This window comes from Labrus mixtus, chromosome 8 (genome assembly GCF_963584025.1).
Source record: "Labrus mixtus chromosome 8, fLabMix1.1, whole genome shotgun sequence".
NCBI classification, from domain to species: Eukaryota; Metazoa; Chordata; class Actinopteri; order Labriformes; family Labridae; genus Labrus; species Labrus mixtus.
Window position 1 is genome coordinate 9,848,520 of NC_083619.1, and position 18,949 is coordinate 9,867,468.

The 18,949-nt window shown below is 38.2% G+C and overlaps 2 protein-coding genes across 4 annotated transcripts; both read right to left on the reverse strand.

Annotated features, from left to right (window-relative positions):
- asip2b (agouti signaling protein, nonagouti homolog (mouse) 2b) lies at nucleotides 1–7,105 on the reverse strand. Of its 2 annotated transcripts, none has more exons than XM_061044145.1 (4): nucleotides 6,947–7,105; nucleotides 6,727–6,858; nucleotides 1,909–1,982; nucleotides 1–1,121 (listed from the first exon to the last, which is right to left on the reverse strand). In XM_061044145.1, exons 2-4 carry the CDS (start codon nucleotides 6,833–6,835, stop codon nucleotides 954–956), a joined length of 351 nt encoding a protein of 116 aa, XP_060900128.1. In that variant the 5' UTR covers nucleotides 6,836–6,858; nucleotides 6,947–7,105; the 3' UTR covers nucleotides 1–953. The 2 variants fall into 2 exon arrangements, with proteins under 2 accessions (XP_060900128.1, XP_060900129.1); XM_061044146.1 differs by having other exon boundaries at nucleotides 6,943–7,105.
- An 8,032-nt stretch (nucleotides 7,106–15,137) lies between these two features.
- LOC132978826 (sorting nexin-16-like) lies at nucleotides 15,138–18,596 on the reverse strand. Of its 2 annotated transcripts, XM_061044150.1 has the most exons (6): nucleotides 17,885–18,587; nucleotides 17,453–17,539; nucleotides 16,256–16,404; nucleotides 16,093–16,162; nucleotides 15,859–15,995; nucleotides 15,138–15,776 (listed from the first exon to the last, which is right to left on the reverse strand). In XM_061044150.1, the coding sequence occupies exons 1-6, from the start codon at nucleotides 18,176–18,178 to the stop codon at nucleotides 15,545–15,547; spliced, it is 969 nt and encodes a 322-aa protein (XP_060900133.1). In that variant the 5' UTR covers nucleotides 18,179–18,587; the 3' UTR covers nucleotides 15,138–15,544. The 2 variants fall into 2 exon arrangements, with proteins under 2 accessions (XP_060900133.1, XP_060900132.1); XM_061044149.1 differs by having other exon boundaries at nucleotides 16,093–16,404; nucleotides 17,885–18,596.
- Nucleotides 18,597–18,949: the final 353 nt, after the last annotated feature.

Sequence of the window (18,949 nt, forward strand, 5' to 3'; positions counted from 1 at the left end):
TACCTGGACAGGAGCTTTATTTTCTTTAATTCACATTGGCTATGTTCAGCTCTCTTCACACAATCGTCACAGAGAGAAATACAAAGCAGGTTAAGTCCATGTTCATTCACAAGATAGCTGCTGGACATCTTTTTTGCTAAATAACTACATATTTTGGCTTTTCCCCCCAAAAAATGATGTCTCATATAAACTAAATGAAGCATGGGTTTCTACTAAATGTACACTTTTAGGGGCATTTTTATTATTCTGCTTCTGAAATGAAAGTGAAAGAAAAAGATTAAAAGCAATAGGACAGCATAGGCTTCTGGTGTATTTATTAAAAAAATAAATTATAAACTAGCTTTAACCACAATATACTCACATGAATAATCTGCAAATTACCATTTTAGACCTGAATTGTTCTGTTCACCAAGGCCTGGATTACTGTTTTGACTCAAAACATATGATTTGGATTTATTTTTTCCACTCTGAGTCTTGAGGGCGGTGAGTTTCAAAAATAAGTAACTTGTATGCCAATGAAATCTATATTCCCATGGTTTTAACATGACACATAAAACATTAAGATATGCAAAAACTTGGGAAATTCCCAAGGCACAGCACAAATGGTTTACACGTGATTATCTACATACATGAAAAGCATATGTTACTCCTCTTACATCACACCTATTCTGTACACGATATATTCAACATTTCAGTGTTTTTTTTCTCGCTCAGGCAGCTGACGACAGAAAAACCCCATGCTTCACTCTTTCATCACTTTCAGCCTTGGTCTGTTTCATGGCTTTCCAAATGTTCTCTGAACAGTAATAATATTCTCTGAAGTGCACCTGTGTAGTAAAAGATGAGCCCACATGCCAGAGGACAGTGTGCATGTGCTGGTATGTATATATGTCTGTACATTATCATTGCAATCTGTGTTAGGCCATGTCTTTGCATGTGTTTTTGTGTTTCATCTATGTCTTCTTTAAGCACAGAGGGTTCATCCTCCAGCAGTGGCAGATGGTGTTGAAGAGACGACAGCGGCAGGAGGCACAGGGATCGCAGCACGGCATATGAGAGGAGCAGTTCTCCATCAGGCGGCCACAGCGATGGGCAGGGGTCATGAGGTTTGACCTGTGTTTCTGAAACAACAGAGAGAGAATTGATTTATTGGCATGAAACATCTGACATGCAAAAAAAAAACATTAAATACCCAAGGACCTTAAACATGTGAAATCATCAAACACAAAGAACTATATGGGATCAATTGCCTGTCAATAAGATTTTGAACTTGTAGAAACGTTTTGTACTTTGTACTACTGTAAATATTTTGTGCACAAATATAAGGTTTGCACAAACATAATGAAGCATTTAACGACTCAAGAGTCACATATTCCCCTCAGGACTTCTAGGAGACCAAGAAAGAAGAAAAACTAATCTGGCTACAAACAATACTTCAGAAGAGTGATAATGTTGCTTTTGTCTGAAACAAATTAAGCAACCGTCTGCTTACAGCTTCACCATCCACATTTCGAAACCTTTTAAAAATTGAAAAACTGCAGTTATAAATTAGAGGACAATTTGTCCTAATACAGCTATGTGCAGAAACAATTAGTCCTCTGGCATAGAGTCGCCATCACAAATTTGGTGTTATACAACACTCTGCAAGCTGCAACTAGGATTCGATTTGGAGGAAATGCATGAAGAAGAAGATAAAGTATGATGTTGTTGAATTAGTGTTTTTTTAAGTGAAGTCATATACCTGACATTTCTGGCTGTCTGAGATATTAACATTAAAACACGTCCTTGATTCATACAATTTCCAATTCAAGCATTCATAAGCACACCTTACGGAGAGGTTAGGCAACACACTGTGAAATGGTGATTATACAATATACAGGCAGTTTGAAAAGAACCAATAAAGCTTACAGGGATGTGACTTTCCTGTGGCGGAGTAATCTTTTTCCTCGCAAACAGTCGTCTGGTCTTTGCTTGGCTCCAAACTAGGTTTGAGAAAAAAGGAATCATTGTTTACTTTAAACACAACAGCACAATACCTCAATAAACATTCATTATCACACAACCTCTGTTCTATTTTTAGTGAAGGTCATTCAGTTTCCATGACTATGGGAAACCTTATCACACTCTCTTGAGACCTGTAATCTTCAGAATCTTGTTTCCCCCATAAAGGTAAACAACAATTCAGTTTGTCTCTCGCTCTTTCTTATCCAAAACAGGATTTGGAAATGGATAGAACCCTGAAGTTATGTGTCCACCCTGTTCATTCATCAAGCATGGATGAAAAGATTGGGGAAAAGGAGTTCAAGGTGCGCTGCTCCTGCGGCCTGGAACCTCCTGCAGGAGGATCTGTGTCTGGGGGAGCTGGGTTCTTTAAATCTTTTTTAAAAGTAGATCGAGGGTGTTGGAGGAAGATGCTGCAGATTGTAGATGCTTTGACTGATGACTTTCTGCTCTGTGACTCAGGACATGTTGATCTGTGTTTGTAATTATTCAATGTTTTATGTCTGTAACTTTTTGTTGTGCTGCTGCCCCTCTTGGCCAGGACACTCTTGTAATTGAAATTCTTAATCTTAATGAGGTTCTCCGTGTTAAATAAATTTTGAATGAATAAAATTTTAAAAATGAACAGCTAGGGGTTAGTTGTAACGGTTCGTTTTTGTGCGTCAATGCAAGTGTGAAACCGCAGAAAACGCTGCATGTTAAGTCCCCTTTAATGAATCTGGTTATTAGAATGTGGGCTCTATAGCTGTACAAGACAAGAAAGTGGATCCTCAGTGATAGTTTGGGAATCCTGCCATAAAAAGGCTTAGATCATGTTATCAGGTAGGTCGACCTTGCATGGCCTCTTCTAAGTAAGAATAACTTTTGTGTGTTCTCAGCTTCAGAAAAAAAGGGATAAGTCAATCCTTATGTAACTCCAAAGCAGTTTTCAACATTTATTCAAATAATTATAGAAAAAGTTGAACAAACTGTCTTTATGTTTGGACTGGGATCCCCCTTTCTTCTCCATTTAAGTGTAATTTATCAGGCTGAACCAATTGTTCCTGTTCAACTGGAAGGAGAAGTGTGAGAGGAATGTGGGATAACTTGTTTGTGTTGGAAACACACAGCATTGTGGTGAAACTGGAGTACAATTTTATGAATTATTACATGACAGCCAGAGGCAGCAGTGAGTGCTTCAGCTACTTTAAGATGCAGATTTAATGTCAGAGTCAAACTGAGTGAAGGCAAGTTATTACTACTGAGCAAATCAAGAAATGGAGTATTCAAGTCATCACAAAGTCATTGTTTACTGCGATCATTAGTGAAAAGGATGTAAGACGCCTTGTGGTACTCCATTGTTGGTCGTGATGGTTGGAGATGCTGTCTATGATCTGTTGAGGAATTTCTGTTGGGAAAAATCTGTCCACACAAACATCGATTACTATCATGTTTGCTTTGAGGCATGTTGGTATGTTTCCAAAAACAAAGATTGTCACTGTCAATGAAAATCAAATTCATCTGGAACACTTCTAACTCTGTTGGCTTCAGACAACGCCCTCTCCCTGGCTTTGACACCCTGGGTGCAAACCAAGTTCACAAAAGCAACAAATCAAAACTCCTTCTTGGCTCTGACCTCCTCTGCCTCATGGCTGGTGGATGCTGCACCTTTCCTTCAATCAAGCTCAACACCTTGGGGATATCCTTTGGCCAGATGTTTAGACTTCAAATATTACTGCAATAAATACATTTGGTCACCACTGGGTTGTTTAAATCCTGTCCTCATGTGCATGCCTCCATCACTGGGCCCTATCTGATCTTTTCTTTGACTGCAGATATAGTTTCTTTAATATATGAAATACACCATCTTTGGCCTTCTAAACAACACGAAACACAGTCCCTTCCTACATCTTTCTCACATTTTTTCTATATATTTTAAGGTTTATTATGGTCTTTTAATGTCTTTACGTAGAGATAGGACAGTGGAGCCTGCATTATTCTTATAGTCCAGTACTGTACAGTATATTTAGTGGTAAAAATACAACACTGCAGAAATGCAGGCCTTATTGAGCCTGAAGCTGCATCTGTCCAAGGCAGGAAAAAATAATTTACTATGAATGGCTTGCTTTAAATCTAATCACTCTCTTTACAGTCTTCGGTGAAAATGTTGAGTAACTACTATGAGTGAAGTAGCTCATCTCACAATAACGAACAGGTCAACTTCTAACACTCATGGACTTTTATCAACCTTTTTTTAAGAGAAAAAAAGGGGGAGATTCTGTGTCATCCCTCTAGTGGAATGATCCTGCAGCTTCCCTGAGGGCGGCAGACCTCGACTCTCATATGCCAACATTATTGCCTCTACTATCCAGTGAGACAGGCGCAGACTTTCTCCTTCTGTGAGAAAGGGCCCAAGACACAAAAAACCCCAAGTCCTTTCCAAATAGATGAGTAAGGCTTGTACAGGACAGGGCTTATTAAGCCGCCTCTTGCTCTGCGGAGCAAAGGGCCGGGGATAGAAAGCAAGCAGCGCCAATGTGGGGCAGCTATAAGATGACTCAGTATTGGAGTGGATTGAGAGTAGTGGATCTTGGCCGCCTCGAAGACAGACTTTTTTGGGGCTGAATATCCTTGTTTTTCTGTGAGGAGTGAATTCTTCCCTCAACAGGGTTGCCCATTGTCAGGTAGTCATGCCCTCATTCCTAAACTTTAAATCTAACATTTAAACACTTTTATGCCTTGGCTTTTAGCTCTGCTCGAAAGTTGCCTTTTATTCCTTCCGGACTGTCTTAACACTTTTTACTTTTTTGTGTCTTGCTGTTTGTATATTTGTCTTTTTGTGTTTTTTTTTTGTTTTGTTTTCATATTTGATTGTACAAAACTTTTAAAATTGTATTGGAGAAATCATGTTGCTACATTATATACATCTTCAGCATGGGAAATAGACATCTTAAAGGTTATTGTGTGCTGTTTCATCATCATTTTCCAGTTAAACTGCTTCAAGATTTTTTTTTTTTAGCAGGTTTAAATACAGACTGTATTTAAAATAGGCACAATGATTGTTGTAGTCTGTAAGTTCTGTTCTTGATTTCTGAGGGTTAATCAAGCTTTAAATGTGTTTTTTTTAAATCCCCATTGACTTTGCCTTTGTGGTAAAGTAGCCTGTGCTTTCTTCATGTTTTGATTTAATGGGTTGTTAGGGCTGAACTCCCCTTGCATTAAAACAGATTTCTTTCTCAACCCTAGTAGTTCAGATTGAATCTCCTCCTGTCTGTACCACAGAGCTCACAGCAGCATCATATTTTATCATTTACTTCCAGCTTCTTTCCTGAAAGGAATAAATAGAATTGAATATTTAATATTGAATATCTGTAAGTCTGCAGCTAATCTTACAGACACACATATGTGTCTGGGTCCTCAATGACCTCTCGGGGTCACAGTGATTCACAAACTTTGAAAGAACTCATTTCTGATGTTTTATACTAAAGGGGACCATTAAATTCATGACACCACAGACTTCTAAAGAGGCGGATACCATATGTTGTTGTTGGTTTATGTTTGTTCAGCTTGAATTTGCTAGAGCAGAGTTTTAAATCCATCATGTTATGGTTATACTGCACTATTCTCTCTGATAAACAAGTGGACAGTTCTCTGAGGATAAAAGTAGAAAACACACACACACACACACACACACACACACACACACACACATGCACTGTCTTCATAACCTCCTTTGTGGAAATCACTATTTAAAAAGCATTCCATGTTAGGTTACACTAACCAATATATATGATTATGATTATATAAAAATCTCTCCCATGGCCATAATCTGATGTTTAAAGGAAGGGTTGGTAATTTTCTACAGATACACTTTTTAAGATTTTGGTAGAAATTGTCTTTAGGTCCTGACAGAAATTAATTATTCATGTGCTGTGAAAAAGGAACAAAGAAAATCTGTCATCTGTAGCAGCTGTAAGCATGTAAAAACTTTGACCAATGGCTGCCACGAGGTACCAATCTGATGAACCAATCATGCCTCCCTGTCTCCCTGCTGGGGGCTTTAGATGACGCACTGAGGGATAGATAAATATCAAAAGACAAAGGATATACATTTTTACTTATAGGAATCTATAACTTCTATAATTGTTCTTCAAGTCAACATAGACCAATATAAGTAGCTTATTGTGCAAAGAGGGTTCATGAGCTGCACATCAGAGAACATTTGAGGTGAGAGGATGTTATGTTCAGGCCAAGAATTTCAGTAAGACAAACATGAGGTTCTCAAGATGATGTATAGCCTACATGCAATAAAAGCTGAAAACCAAAATAGTTGCATGGCCTATAGAGACGGTGTTATTTACTTTGAGGTTTTTTAATGATTAATGGGGTTCATATAGCCTACATGTGAGGGGAGAGTTTTTAAAAGCTTGAGTGCAAAAACATCTTTAGGACGGTCAAGTAGGCATATCTTTAAATTCTCTAAAAAAAAAATGAATAAAAAATTGAGATATAATGTGAACATGAACAATCATATAGCATATCAAATATCATATCCCCCTCTCGCCTTCTTTCAAATAGCCTTGTTTTAAGGGTAGTCTATATGGGATATTAAGTAACCACATCTATCGTACCATAAGCGTATTTTTTATCCAGTCATTACAGTATTATTAGCTGCATTATTTCCCCCACAAAAAAATCCTGAATATGTTCGAAAAAATAATCTTGTAAAAAATGGGGAATCCTCACCTGTGTCATTGTCAGGCTTCTTCACATCCTTATTCGTGGTCTCTGCCCAGGACAGCGGGAAGGCAAGCAGGATGAAGCACAACAAGTGTTTGCCGGTGATCTTCCTCATGATGATGGAGATGATGAGGCTATCTGTTGAAGACACGGTGAAAAATCAGTCATTAAATAAGTCCCAGATTGTGAGCTGCTATGGAAACAGAAGTGTTCGTGACTCACGCACATCTCCTGTGAAACTCCCTCTGTTCTGCTGTTGCTCTATGGATGTGAGGAGAGGGGCTATCTGCCTCCAGCACGTTGACGAACGACAGACAGACAAAGACGTCCGCCCCCACGTGCCGGGCTCCACACACTGCACGAGAAGATGCTCGCGCTCCAAACACGCGCGCCAAACACGCGCGCAAATGGACGGAAATTTGCAAGTGCCAACAAACACAACTAAGTAGCCTCATGGCTCCAGTGATTTGATGTTAAGCCCCTAAAAAACTGAAAGGAATGTCCGGAATAATTGGGTTTCTGTTAACTGTTTAAATAACGTCATAATTTCCCTGCGTGTTTCCTCATGAACCATGGAGAGTTTGCCCACTGAAAAAACAACAACGAATAGGCTACTGCTATGGATGAATATGTAGGATACATTTTAATGCATGGGATTAAATGGGAAGTCAGATTACACAGATGAGGTCGAACTGTGGGCTATCATATTGAATAATAGAAGGTTCAGTTCAATAAAAAACAACTTTTAACAGTATCATGTTTAACAATAGGCTAACATAAAAAACAAAACAGGAACAGGATAGCAGTGCAAAGTAGACAGAAAATATATATAAAATATTAAATAATTAAACCACATTTAAAGTGTGTATTCAATATGTGGTCTAAAGGGTAGAATGCAAATAAAGTTTGAATACAGTGAATGACGTTTTGAAAATACAGAAAAAAGGTGTGAATAAATCAATCAATAGATCATGAAAGTTGGATATGGACCAGGCGTTTAGATAGCCTATTTGATTTGAATATTAAGAATTGAAGTCTGAATATATAGGCTATAAAAGTTTGAACATTAAGAAAGTGGAATATAGCCTATGGAATACATTGTGAACATAAAACTGAGTGTATGAAGATTTGGAGAAAAAGCATGCATGAAAGTAGGTTAAATAGCCAATGACATAACAGTAAAAAAAACAAAAATCAAGTTTGAATATGTTGATATGGATTTAAAATATATAGTTTGCAAATTTAAAAATATGAAGAAAAGTTTTGAAAATAGACAAAGGTTTATGGGAAAAAGTCAGAATACAGATTGAAATGTTTGAATGTGGACTAGACTTTGAACATAGAGTAAAAAGTTAATAAATAGCCTATTTAATTATTTTTTAATATATGTAAAAAATATATTTAATATATGACATGCTTTGATTATATATGGCATCAAAGTTGGAACACCTGCCCACCCATACCTTGATGTAACTTTATTGCCTGCAGTAATTGGGCAGTGAACATTTTCAATAAAAACTTTTGAAATTGAAAGAATATGTGTTATTATGGTTACACTCAAAATAACTCCCGGTTGATCGAATCATAAGTGGACAGTCTTTTGTACAGGAAGAGGTGCTCTGAGACACATTTGTCTGCCAGTGTAAACTCCAATATGTATTTGAATTAATGTGCACAAAAACATATAGTGTCCCAAAATCATTAAGTAAGGGAAACTTTATTTAAAATTTCAATAGACCATGGGAGGATTCTGTACTGACGAGGGAAGATGGTGAGAACGCAGGTGAGTGATTGGTTCACCAAAAGTTAATCAGAGTTTTAAATAATAAGCAGTCATCTGAGTTCATAATAAAGCAGCGCATGGATATACAGATGATCAGACAAGCAGAGCTGTCTGTCTGTTATGCTCATTTTCTTACTCTATGAAGGCAGCAATGTCTCAGGTTTTTCAATGCTGTCAATGACAGGAGTGATGTGGCCCATTGGTCATCAGAGTTTAAATAATGCCATGTTCATATATTTCAGAGACCACAGAAGGAAACTCTAGCTTCACGTCCGTCAAAGTTTTTCTGTCACCTCATCATAGTAGTCTAGGATCCCCTCTCTTCTCTGCTGCTTGCGCACATGAGTGCAGCTCTCCACCTCTGTGCAGCCAGTCTGCATCAGCTATGAAGGTGAATGGGGCTCTGTTGTTATTTGCATACAGAGCAGGAAAGTGAGATCAGATCACAAGTGGTCCCTGGAGTTGAATTTTGGAGATGCCTTATCTGGCCAGGTGTAAACAGCTGTGTTTAGAGCATCAGCCTGTACCGCTTTGGAACAATAGGCTATTTTACTTTAGTTACTGTTAGTCCAATTTGTAATTTTTAATGTGAGGCTTTCATATGTTCATTTGATAGCTACTTACAAAAGATTGATAAAAGACACAACAGGGAAGAAAAGTCCAGGACACATGGACCCCTGTTGAGTTTTTTGTAGGCTTGTTCATTGTGTCCCTTTAAAGTTTTCGTCTTTTATTTTTCTGTCAGATTGATGAGATGGGACATCAGGTACACATTTAAACAGTTTTAACTTGATGTCCATCACTTTTCAGTATGTGATGCAATGCAGCACTGAAACATACTAAGACCAAAATGAAAGTCTGAATGTGCAAAAGAAAAAAGTGATTTATGTTTATTGTCTGTAAATTCATGATCCCATATTTGTTATTACTGCTTTTGATCTTCCCAGCGAGACTTATACAGCTGGAGATTTTATGCTCTCTGGGCCTTTTGAAAGAGGAAGATATAATAACTTACTTTAATGCAAGAATCAGTTTCTCATTTCATGAACGACTTCCCCACAGTCCAACCAGCATTTATCAGGGAAATGAAAGTGAATACTGTCTGATGGGGCCCCCTTAGGGATCTTTCCTACTGTCATAGCAACATTTAAACATTACAGGTTGCTGCTTTAATTTTAATTTTGTCAGCTTTCAGGGGCTGTCAAGTGTCCTGGGGCCCCTGTCACTGTTCGGTGTGTAAAACAAGGGAGTAGGACCCAAGTGCAGAAGAACTAAAAAGATTTATTTAAACAAAAAGTCAAAAACAAGACTTACTACTCAACAAAAAAAAAAAAAGGTAACAAAGGGAGCCACAAGGACTCACAGGAGCACGAGCAAAACTTACATCTGACAAGGACCAACATACAACAATGAACTGACCCAGAAGGGAAGAAACACAGAGACTAAAAAGACATGGGGTAATCAGACACAGGTGAGACTAATAACACAGGTGAAGACAATGAGGGCAATCACACTGGAGGGAAACACACAGAGGCAGGAATAAACACAAGACAAGAAACACTGAGGAGAACTACAACATAAATCAAGAAACACTAAAGACACACAGAACTCAAGAATGAAACAACACACACTAGAACACAGAGATACACGAGGATAATAAATGACAAAATAAAAACAGAAAACAAAACTAGGAAACCATCAACACTAGGAAACATTAAGACAAAAAACATATAAGGGAAACAATCAACACTAGGATGGACAGGAGAAAGTAAAACATGGAAACCTAAACGCTGAAATACAAAACTAAATAAGACCAAATCATGACAGCCCCAAGCAGTTTCCTGCCTTGCCTGTTGACAAGCAGAGCCTCTGAGGTTCTAAAAGCCAAGGGTGCTGATCGGCACTGATCCAGTTTATATGATCCAATGTTTTAATGCTGGCCTCTCTCAGCAGATGAAGTAAACCCTGCAGCTGTGAAACACAATTAAACACAGACCAATTTAACAATGATGCCTCTGTATGACCTTCAAAAGCAAACAATCCTACAAGATTTACCATGTCTGTAGAGATATCTTTAACAGCCTGTTGATATGTTTTACACCAGGAAAAGATCCACAAAGACATAAGAGGTACTCTACCTGGTACAAGGGGCCAAGAAAGTTTTTGTCACCATCATCTCACCTACACTTTATACAACCTGTACAATTGTATTAATTTAACAAATAACAGTTGACGCACAACCCACGAGATGTGACATGAGGACTTAAAAACAAATCTACCTTATATTGTTAGAATAACGGGAGGTCTGTAACAAACTGGAATACGTGACACGATCAACCACTCGAACATAACTCTGTAAAGAAAAAAAACGTACATGTCTTGCACCACAACCCAGTCATGGCACATTTAAAATACCGTACTACTGTACATTAAAATCAACAGTCAGGACTCAGGGAAACTTTTCATTTATTCTGTCAGTGTGATGCAAATGTTACTTATTCATTTTGACTGTTGAATATTCTTAAACTTGATTATTTCTCAAATGTTTGTACACACTGTCAGCTTCAGCTCCGGTTGGGATGAATGTTTTAGGTGGAAAAAAAAAGTGCTGATAAAATCAATCTCACTGAATGTCATGTGGAACACATTGAGTTCAATGTAAAGTATTACAGAAAATATTGATATAAAACTAAGAGTCTATGTGAGAGGAGCAGAAGTTTAGTATAATATTCATTTCAGATAAGATTAAGATTTTAGGGTTGAAGGGGAATCAGGCCCCATTACTACGCTCTGGGTCCTCCATAGTTATTTTTGAAATGTGCCAACATGTAAAAATATTTGTTTTTTGGCTTATTCTGTTGGAGATGATCATAAACAGGTTACCATATGGAAGTCTCTGCTGAATAGTTTGGTATCTCCAACACAGATTTTATCATCCTTCAGATTTTAATTTCATTCCAGAGGCACAAGGAACATGTATCATGTATCAGTCTGCTGTGTCCTCTGCATGTGTACATAACATGTTGGCCGGATATTAAAGCATAACAGAGGGCCAACAACTTAAATTCGTCCACAGCCTCCCACAGGTTATAAATGAGCTCAATAACAGTACCTCCATGACCACAAGCACCACACCACCTGTTACTATTAAGTGTGGAGCCTTGATGATGTATAGCGGTCTCTGTACGTTTGGGCAGCTGTAAGTTGTGTTCTGGATGGATAAGTATTCCTACCCCAACAATCCATGCTGCACTGCAATTACATTGGAGCAACATGAATCTTTCACTCGCTGAAGCATGCGGCCCATCAACAAAACTAATGGCTTAAGCCTTATCTCAATGAATAAAGAGTCTTTATTTTGGATGGTATGAGCCGCAAATCTGCACTAAGTCTCAAACGCTAGCACCCTGTGGAGTAATTTGTGGGGAGACTGTTCCAAAGTTTTTGCTGAGCTGTTCATGAATCTTTATGTTCTGACATGTTTGGGCATAATTAATGGTGATACGTGAAGGGCCGTACCCCGGCTGACGTGGAGCTCTGTATGTATTATTTTTTCTTGTTCTGAGTTTTGTTTTCTCATGGAGTGTGCCAAATTGCTGCAGGACACATGAGGGAAAACTGAAAACCACATAGTGGTATTTCATCATTTGACATCACATTTGTGGTTGCATGCTAACAAACAACTGGCAGATATTGAAGTTTCTCAGGGTCTGGCCTTGAGGGAGTAAAGGATTCACTACACCTTTTGCTGCACAAAACATTGTCTCCTATTACTTTCAACATCAGGTTCGTCCCTTTTCAGACAAAATCTGTGACCCACATGTTAAATAAAATAAACCTTTCCCATAACAGCTGAAAACCAACAGGGCCCTGCTCCTATAGATTTAAACATGTAGTTGTGTTTTATTAAACTGTTAAGCATTCACTGTCTTCACAGTGGCCATTTCTATGTCCTGACTGAGGGAGGGAAGCTCATATAGTGGTAATATATATATATAGCCTATTGTAAATTGTGTAAGTGTATTGAAGTCAGGGTGACAATCAATATCATTGCAATGCTTCCACATTCATGAGCAACACAGTGGACAATGGTAAATATCTGGAGGGATAGCTGGACACATTTGAGAATTAAAACCACATAATTCATAGCCTTTTATTTACGATTGGACAATGGCTAACATTAGCATGTAATCACTCCATAGCTAACATTACATAAGTAAGAAAATTCTCATCTAACAATGCTCATATGTATCAGATCACACTTTACAGTTGTATAGTTTCAGCTGATTCATTAGCCTGATAGTAATGTCATTAAGGATGTGGTTGGATGCTTGTGTTAGTTGTTGTCTGACTGTATTTGACCATAGAAACAAGTATTGGGTTTTAACTTAAATTATTAGGGCGGCTGTGGCTCAGTTGGTTGCCTCTCAACCGGAAGGTCGAGGGTTCGATCCCCAGCTGAGCAACATGTCCGATGTGTTCTTGGGCAAGACACTTAACCCTGAATTGCTCCCCCTGCTTCAGTGGCGGTGTATGAATGGGATTAGTTACTTCTGATGATACTACATAGTGATCTCTACCATCAGTGTGTGAAAAGGTGTGACAGGCGGTGTAAAAGCGCTTTGAGTAGTCGGAAGACTAGAAAAGCGCTATATAAGCTCAAGTCCATTTACCATTTACTGTCTTACTGTTTCACTGTTTCTTTTCAGATGCTGATCAATCTCTGTGAATAGTTTAAATTATATAAGTTTGTCAGATACTGTATGTTTCCATGACTAACAACATCCTGAAACATTAGCTTGAGCACAAGGTTGGATGAAAATGGAAGACATGAATACAGTCTATTGTTCACCCAGGACAAAACACATTTCTGTGTCTTAATAACAGGGCTTTAAACACACTTTTCTAGAACCTAACCCTTCTCTTCCCTGGTGCTAGGATGTTTAACTTCATCTTCACTTGAAGAGGGGAGCTGATTTGACACTTTGTGACATATGCTTTCAATTTGCATCTGTGGCTGAGACTCAGTCAGCCAATGACTGCAGGGTTGGCTGCTTGAAAAGTCTGCTTGGCTCCTCTCCTGTTGATTAACCATGTGAAGGACAGGAGAATGCATGATTGTTCAATATGCTGCGTAAATCATAATCAGGAGGACAGTCCGATGAGAATTATTACCAAAACTTCTCCAGAACTCTCGAGACCGCTGAGAGCGATTTTTACAACTTTTAATTAAAGATTTGTTCACTCCAGCCCTTGTCCACTTCATAAAAGTTACTGTTCAGATATTTGAACCCCAAACACTTCTCTTTGGATTCATCTATGCTCTTTCCTTCATGCATTTGTAGCCTATGTATTTTTATTCTTCCCTTTTTAATTTGTATTAATCTCTCATATCTTATTTTTTGTCAGGGGAGCCCTCATAGCCTCCTTAGATGCATTGTCTTTATTTTTCTACATGTGCATTGCATTTATTCTGCATTACAATAGAAGAAAAAAGATAAAACTTCAATTATATCTGCCGTGCAAGTGCTGCCTGGTTTCAGACCTCTGAGTCTTTTCCCACCTCGTTGATTCGTTCAATTTTCATCTAGGTAAATGAATGAAGGGAATGAACACACCCAGGAAACTATTAAACTGTAATAACGTGTTCAAATATGCCAAAAACCTGCTCTCAGTACACATACAAGAAAACACTGCAAACAGAGGACCACTGTTAGCACATGGAAACAAAGAGAGAGAATGACGATGAGTGTTTTTATGAATCTGATCACACAGTTACATATTCACTTCACCTGTTCTTAAATACAGTGTCGACAGTGGTTTCACACACACACACACACACACACACACACACACAAACAAATACATACAGCACATGTGTTCATTTATAAATTCATAAATTGTGAAAGTGTTATTCATCTCCAGGGGAAATGTCTGGGAGCTCTGAGTTCAAGGTTTTGAGATGTAGAGAACAGAACATCAAGTTCCCTCTGATGTGTCTCTGACTCAGGTGAAGCTGCTGAACAGTCTAAAACTGTCACAACACTGCCACCTTCTGGTCAAAGTTGCTTGAGGCACCAAAAGTATGAAAAATAAAACATCATCACAATGTGTAAAAGTAATATGTGAAATTCATTTTCAGAGAATTAGTCATCATTTCAAACCATCTGAAAATGTTTTATTTTATTCAGGCAAATGACCAAACACACCGGTTTACATTAAGAATGTATTTGTTCTGTTGTCTGCAATCAAATCAAATGTAATATATTTGTCACATGAACATGGACAGGAGACACTGGATGTCGAGTGATTACAACACTTTCAGCCTTTTTAGTTTTTGTTCTACCCTCATACATATGGGACTATATTTTCTCTTCTTTATAGATTCTTCATTGTATTGATGGGATACACAGTTCTTGTTCTAGGCAGACAACATGGTTATTGACACACTACACTTAGTTTTGACAATTGAACTAAAGGTTTGGCGTGAGTTATAAGGAATGAGCTTTTGCAGGGTTCTTAAAGTGTTTTGTTGAAGGTTTGAGCTGTTAACATTTCTCCAGTGGTGAGAATAAATTTAAAAAATCTCAAAATATGTACAATGAAGAATAACTGTAAAAACAAGGTTCTTGAATACAAAGCAGTATTTATTGAGGTATGTATGGTTGGCCTACACCTCTGAGTGTAATGTAACAGAAACCTTTAGTAAATGAGCATCACATGTGGAAGAGTATATAAACACACAAACACAGTGAAAATGAAATAAAAGGAAGATACAGACATGCTCAATCTACAAAGAGTTACTGTAGTCAGAGGTCCACATTTCTAAAACCTATTTCATAATTGTAATAATGCTGTGCTTGTTTTTTTAAGATGGTTAGTATTCTGCCCAAACTCTGAAATGGTGTCTCTTTTTTATTTTAAAGTTGCAGCCGGAGAATGACAGTTGCTCACAGTAAAACTTGTTTCACGACATTTATCAAAGTGTCTTTTAGTGTTAATAAAACGATCATCAGCAACTAGATTAAAATTGGGAAATTACTACCAGTAACATAAAGGGTAAATATAGGAGTTTGTTTCATGGTTTGATTCTTTGTCATCTTCATTTATAGACATTCCTCTGTCGTCACCTGCAGCTTCACTTCCATTTGTGTGCACTTTCTCAGATCCATTCAAATCTGTGTCTCCGTCTTCAAGTGTGTTTGTGTCCGTAGTTATTTTTTCTGTCTGCTGGAATCGATCCTCCGAGCTCTCAGAGGGAAGTGTCAGGGATCTGTTTAAGAGGAAATCATTTTAATATAGTGTAAAGAACATTTTTCTATTATTCCTGTATAAAAACAACGAAACATCCGTACTTGGCTTTCTTCACCAGGAGGCTGATATGGGTTTCCTTCTCCTCCAGGATCTTCTTCAAAGCGTCAACTTCTCTCTGATTGTCCAAGAGTTCCCTCTGCAGATGATGGTTTGTCTCCTCCAGAGTCTCACAAAAAGCCTAAAGTCAAAAATAGCCTAAAGTCAGTAAGAAACCAGAAAATAATCTTGACTTTAAGCCCTTGAGTCAACATTTTTTGCACAGACATGGACCTCACCCGACTCTCCACCAGACTATCGAAAGGACCTGGCGGATCAACCAAACACAGGAAGCGTCTGACTTCTTCACTGAGGAGCAAACAAACGAAAAACTCAAAATCAAACAAGATAGAGAGTAAAATCTGTAGGAGTCCATCTTTATATCCCCATATTGACACGCACCTCCTGATGACTTCTTTGTGTGCTGTTAAGCTCTGCAGAAAGCTTTGCAGGCCGCTCAGCCTCTCCTCCAGAAACTCCTCATCGTAGTTGTCTTTGAACCAGCGCTTAGGAGGCAGGGCCAGAGTCGAGCTGGGGTACAGCTCTTTAAGCTTCAGATGAAAGATTTCCCAAAGATTGAGGGAACAGAAAATAAAATAAGTTAGGAAGTTCCAAGCAGAATAATCAGAAACACCAGGTATACACTTAATTGGAATTTGTCTCTGTCTTTATATTAATCACGCAGACATTAGAATAGACAGAGGTAACATTAAAACAAAATTCTATTTACAGGCTTATAGATAAAAGCGCCTATGAAGCGCTTTTAGCTGGTGATGAAACAGGCTGAAAGTATTATTGTTGCCTCTATATGACCCACTTGAGCAAACAAGACCATCATTATTATTAAGGCCTAAAGGCACATCCGCAGGGTAGTTGAATGACAGTTATTGACGACACACTGCCAAAACAGCACATTCAAGTCAAAGATTCTTGATTAGTGATACATTTGACTGTTGAATACAAGAATGCTGACATTTTTTGTTTAAAAAACACAACTTACGCACATGCAGAAAAAAAATCAGCAATGATATAAGGGGTACCACTTTGTCCAAAAGCGGCGCCAAAATGGACAGAACTTTGTCCTATTTCTCACAGAGGATTTGAATATACTTTTTAGTGCAAAGGAGAAAGCAAAGGGGCTGAAATAGATATGGGTACATATGGGGTTCCTATAAAAGAGGTGTAAGGTAGTATTTACAGAATGCATGGTTTCTATAAGACACAAACTAACAAAAACAATAGTTTAAAGTTTTAAAGGGTGTTGGGTTATTATTGGGTTATTGCCCATACATTTTTTTTGGCACTCTATGACTGATTGACATGTAGAGTGACATTTTTATCATGTTTAAAAAAGTGCACATGTTCCAATGTATGCAGTTAATAAATTGTTTGGAAGAAGCAGACTATATTTAACCTGCAGATCTGTCTATAAACAAGGACAGTTAGACACTCTGCTCTGAATAAAAATGAGAATTTAGTTTGATTTTTTGGTGCAACCTTTGTGGCTTTTAACTGATTTTAAGTCAATAATCATGGCTTGCTAACTTAGTAAAGCTAAAATTCAATAATGTCTATAGTGAACGAGGTTGACAGTCTCACCTTGTCATTAAGCCGGCAAAAGTCAGTGTATCTTCTGAAGATCACCCAGCTGTCTCCTTCAGCAGTCGTCACATGGATCTTATAAACCTAACAGTTAAAAGTACATACAAACACATGGACGCACAAAGAGTACATTGAGATACACACACACACACACACACACACACACACACACACACACACGCAAGTTATGTAAGCTTTTTCAACAGAGTGAGTCATATGATGCCAATGTGACATCATACGTGTTTCCAGACAAAGTCCATGTGTTAAAATCTTCATAAATCCATTTTCAACATTTCAAAGGTATTTACTTAAAAAGTAAAAAAAAAAAAAAAAAAGTTTTAGCCCATCAACAAACATGTCAGTGATCTTTTTCTTTGATTACTTGATTTAGATTAGTCATGTTTGGTTTGGAAAGTTCACAAATCTTACTGTGAATTTTGCCCTCTCCTCCAGGATCTCGTAGCCCAGTAGTGTTGGGGTGATTGGTCTTTCCACCCAGTTGTCCCAAACTCTTCCTTCACCCCCCAGCAATGTTGATGGTCCATCCAGCATGTCTCCTCGAGGTCTCCTACAGAAGTAAGCTGAGGTTTGAGCCCAGGGTCTGACTGCTCTCATAGAGGAAATTCTTTCTGGAGGTGGGGGCTCAGACTCCTTCTTGGCCCAGGACCTGCAAGCTCCAGTCAAGTCCACATGTAAAGGGACTGGAACAAAGGGGGCAGCCATCTGTGGGGGAAGGATTTAGAGTATAGAGTTGATTCATATGACCACAGAAAAAAAGAGTCTAGTTGCCAAATCACACCAGCTCAGGGCAGATAATCCCACATTTTGTGCTGCAGGTTTGTGTCTTGAATAAACTGTGCTGGGAGTGTCTTGGTCGTAGTCAGATCATCACATTTTGTGAGGCCAATGTAGTCAGTGCTTAAAGCATATTGACTGAACCGTTGACACCCTGAGTGTCACAGCAGCGTCAGATTACTAAATCACATGCTTCAGAGTGTGTCACCTCCCCTAAGAAAGGAATAGTTCCTGTTTTTTATAAAGCACAAACACATACGAGAACACATAAAACACTAAAAGCAAGGCAAGATGAATACATGACATGCTTTTATCTATCTATCTATCTATCTATCTATCTGTCTGTCTGTCTGTCTGTGTGTCTGTCTGCCTTCTGTCTGCCTGTCTGTCTTCTGTCTGTCTGTCTGTCTGTGTGTCTGTCTGTCTGTCTGTCTTCTGTCTGTCTGTCTGTCTGTCTGTCTATCTATCTATCTCAAATTACTTGCATTGATTCAAAAATTGCTAAAAGTTGCTAGATGTTAAGTGAAGTTGAATTGTTCTTCTACGACGTGTTACAGTTTTAAGACTCACAGTATCAACATGTGGGTAGAGGACTGACGAGTTTGGGGAATTCCAGCATGTTGAAAATCACTTTTATTAACTGCTGAGTTCCTTTTCGGAGGAAAATTTCGTCTCCATGAAACTGAAACAAAAATGTGA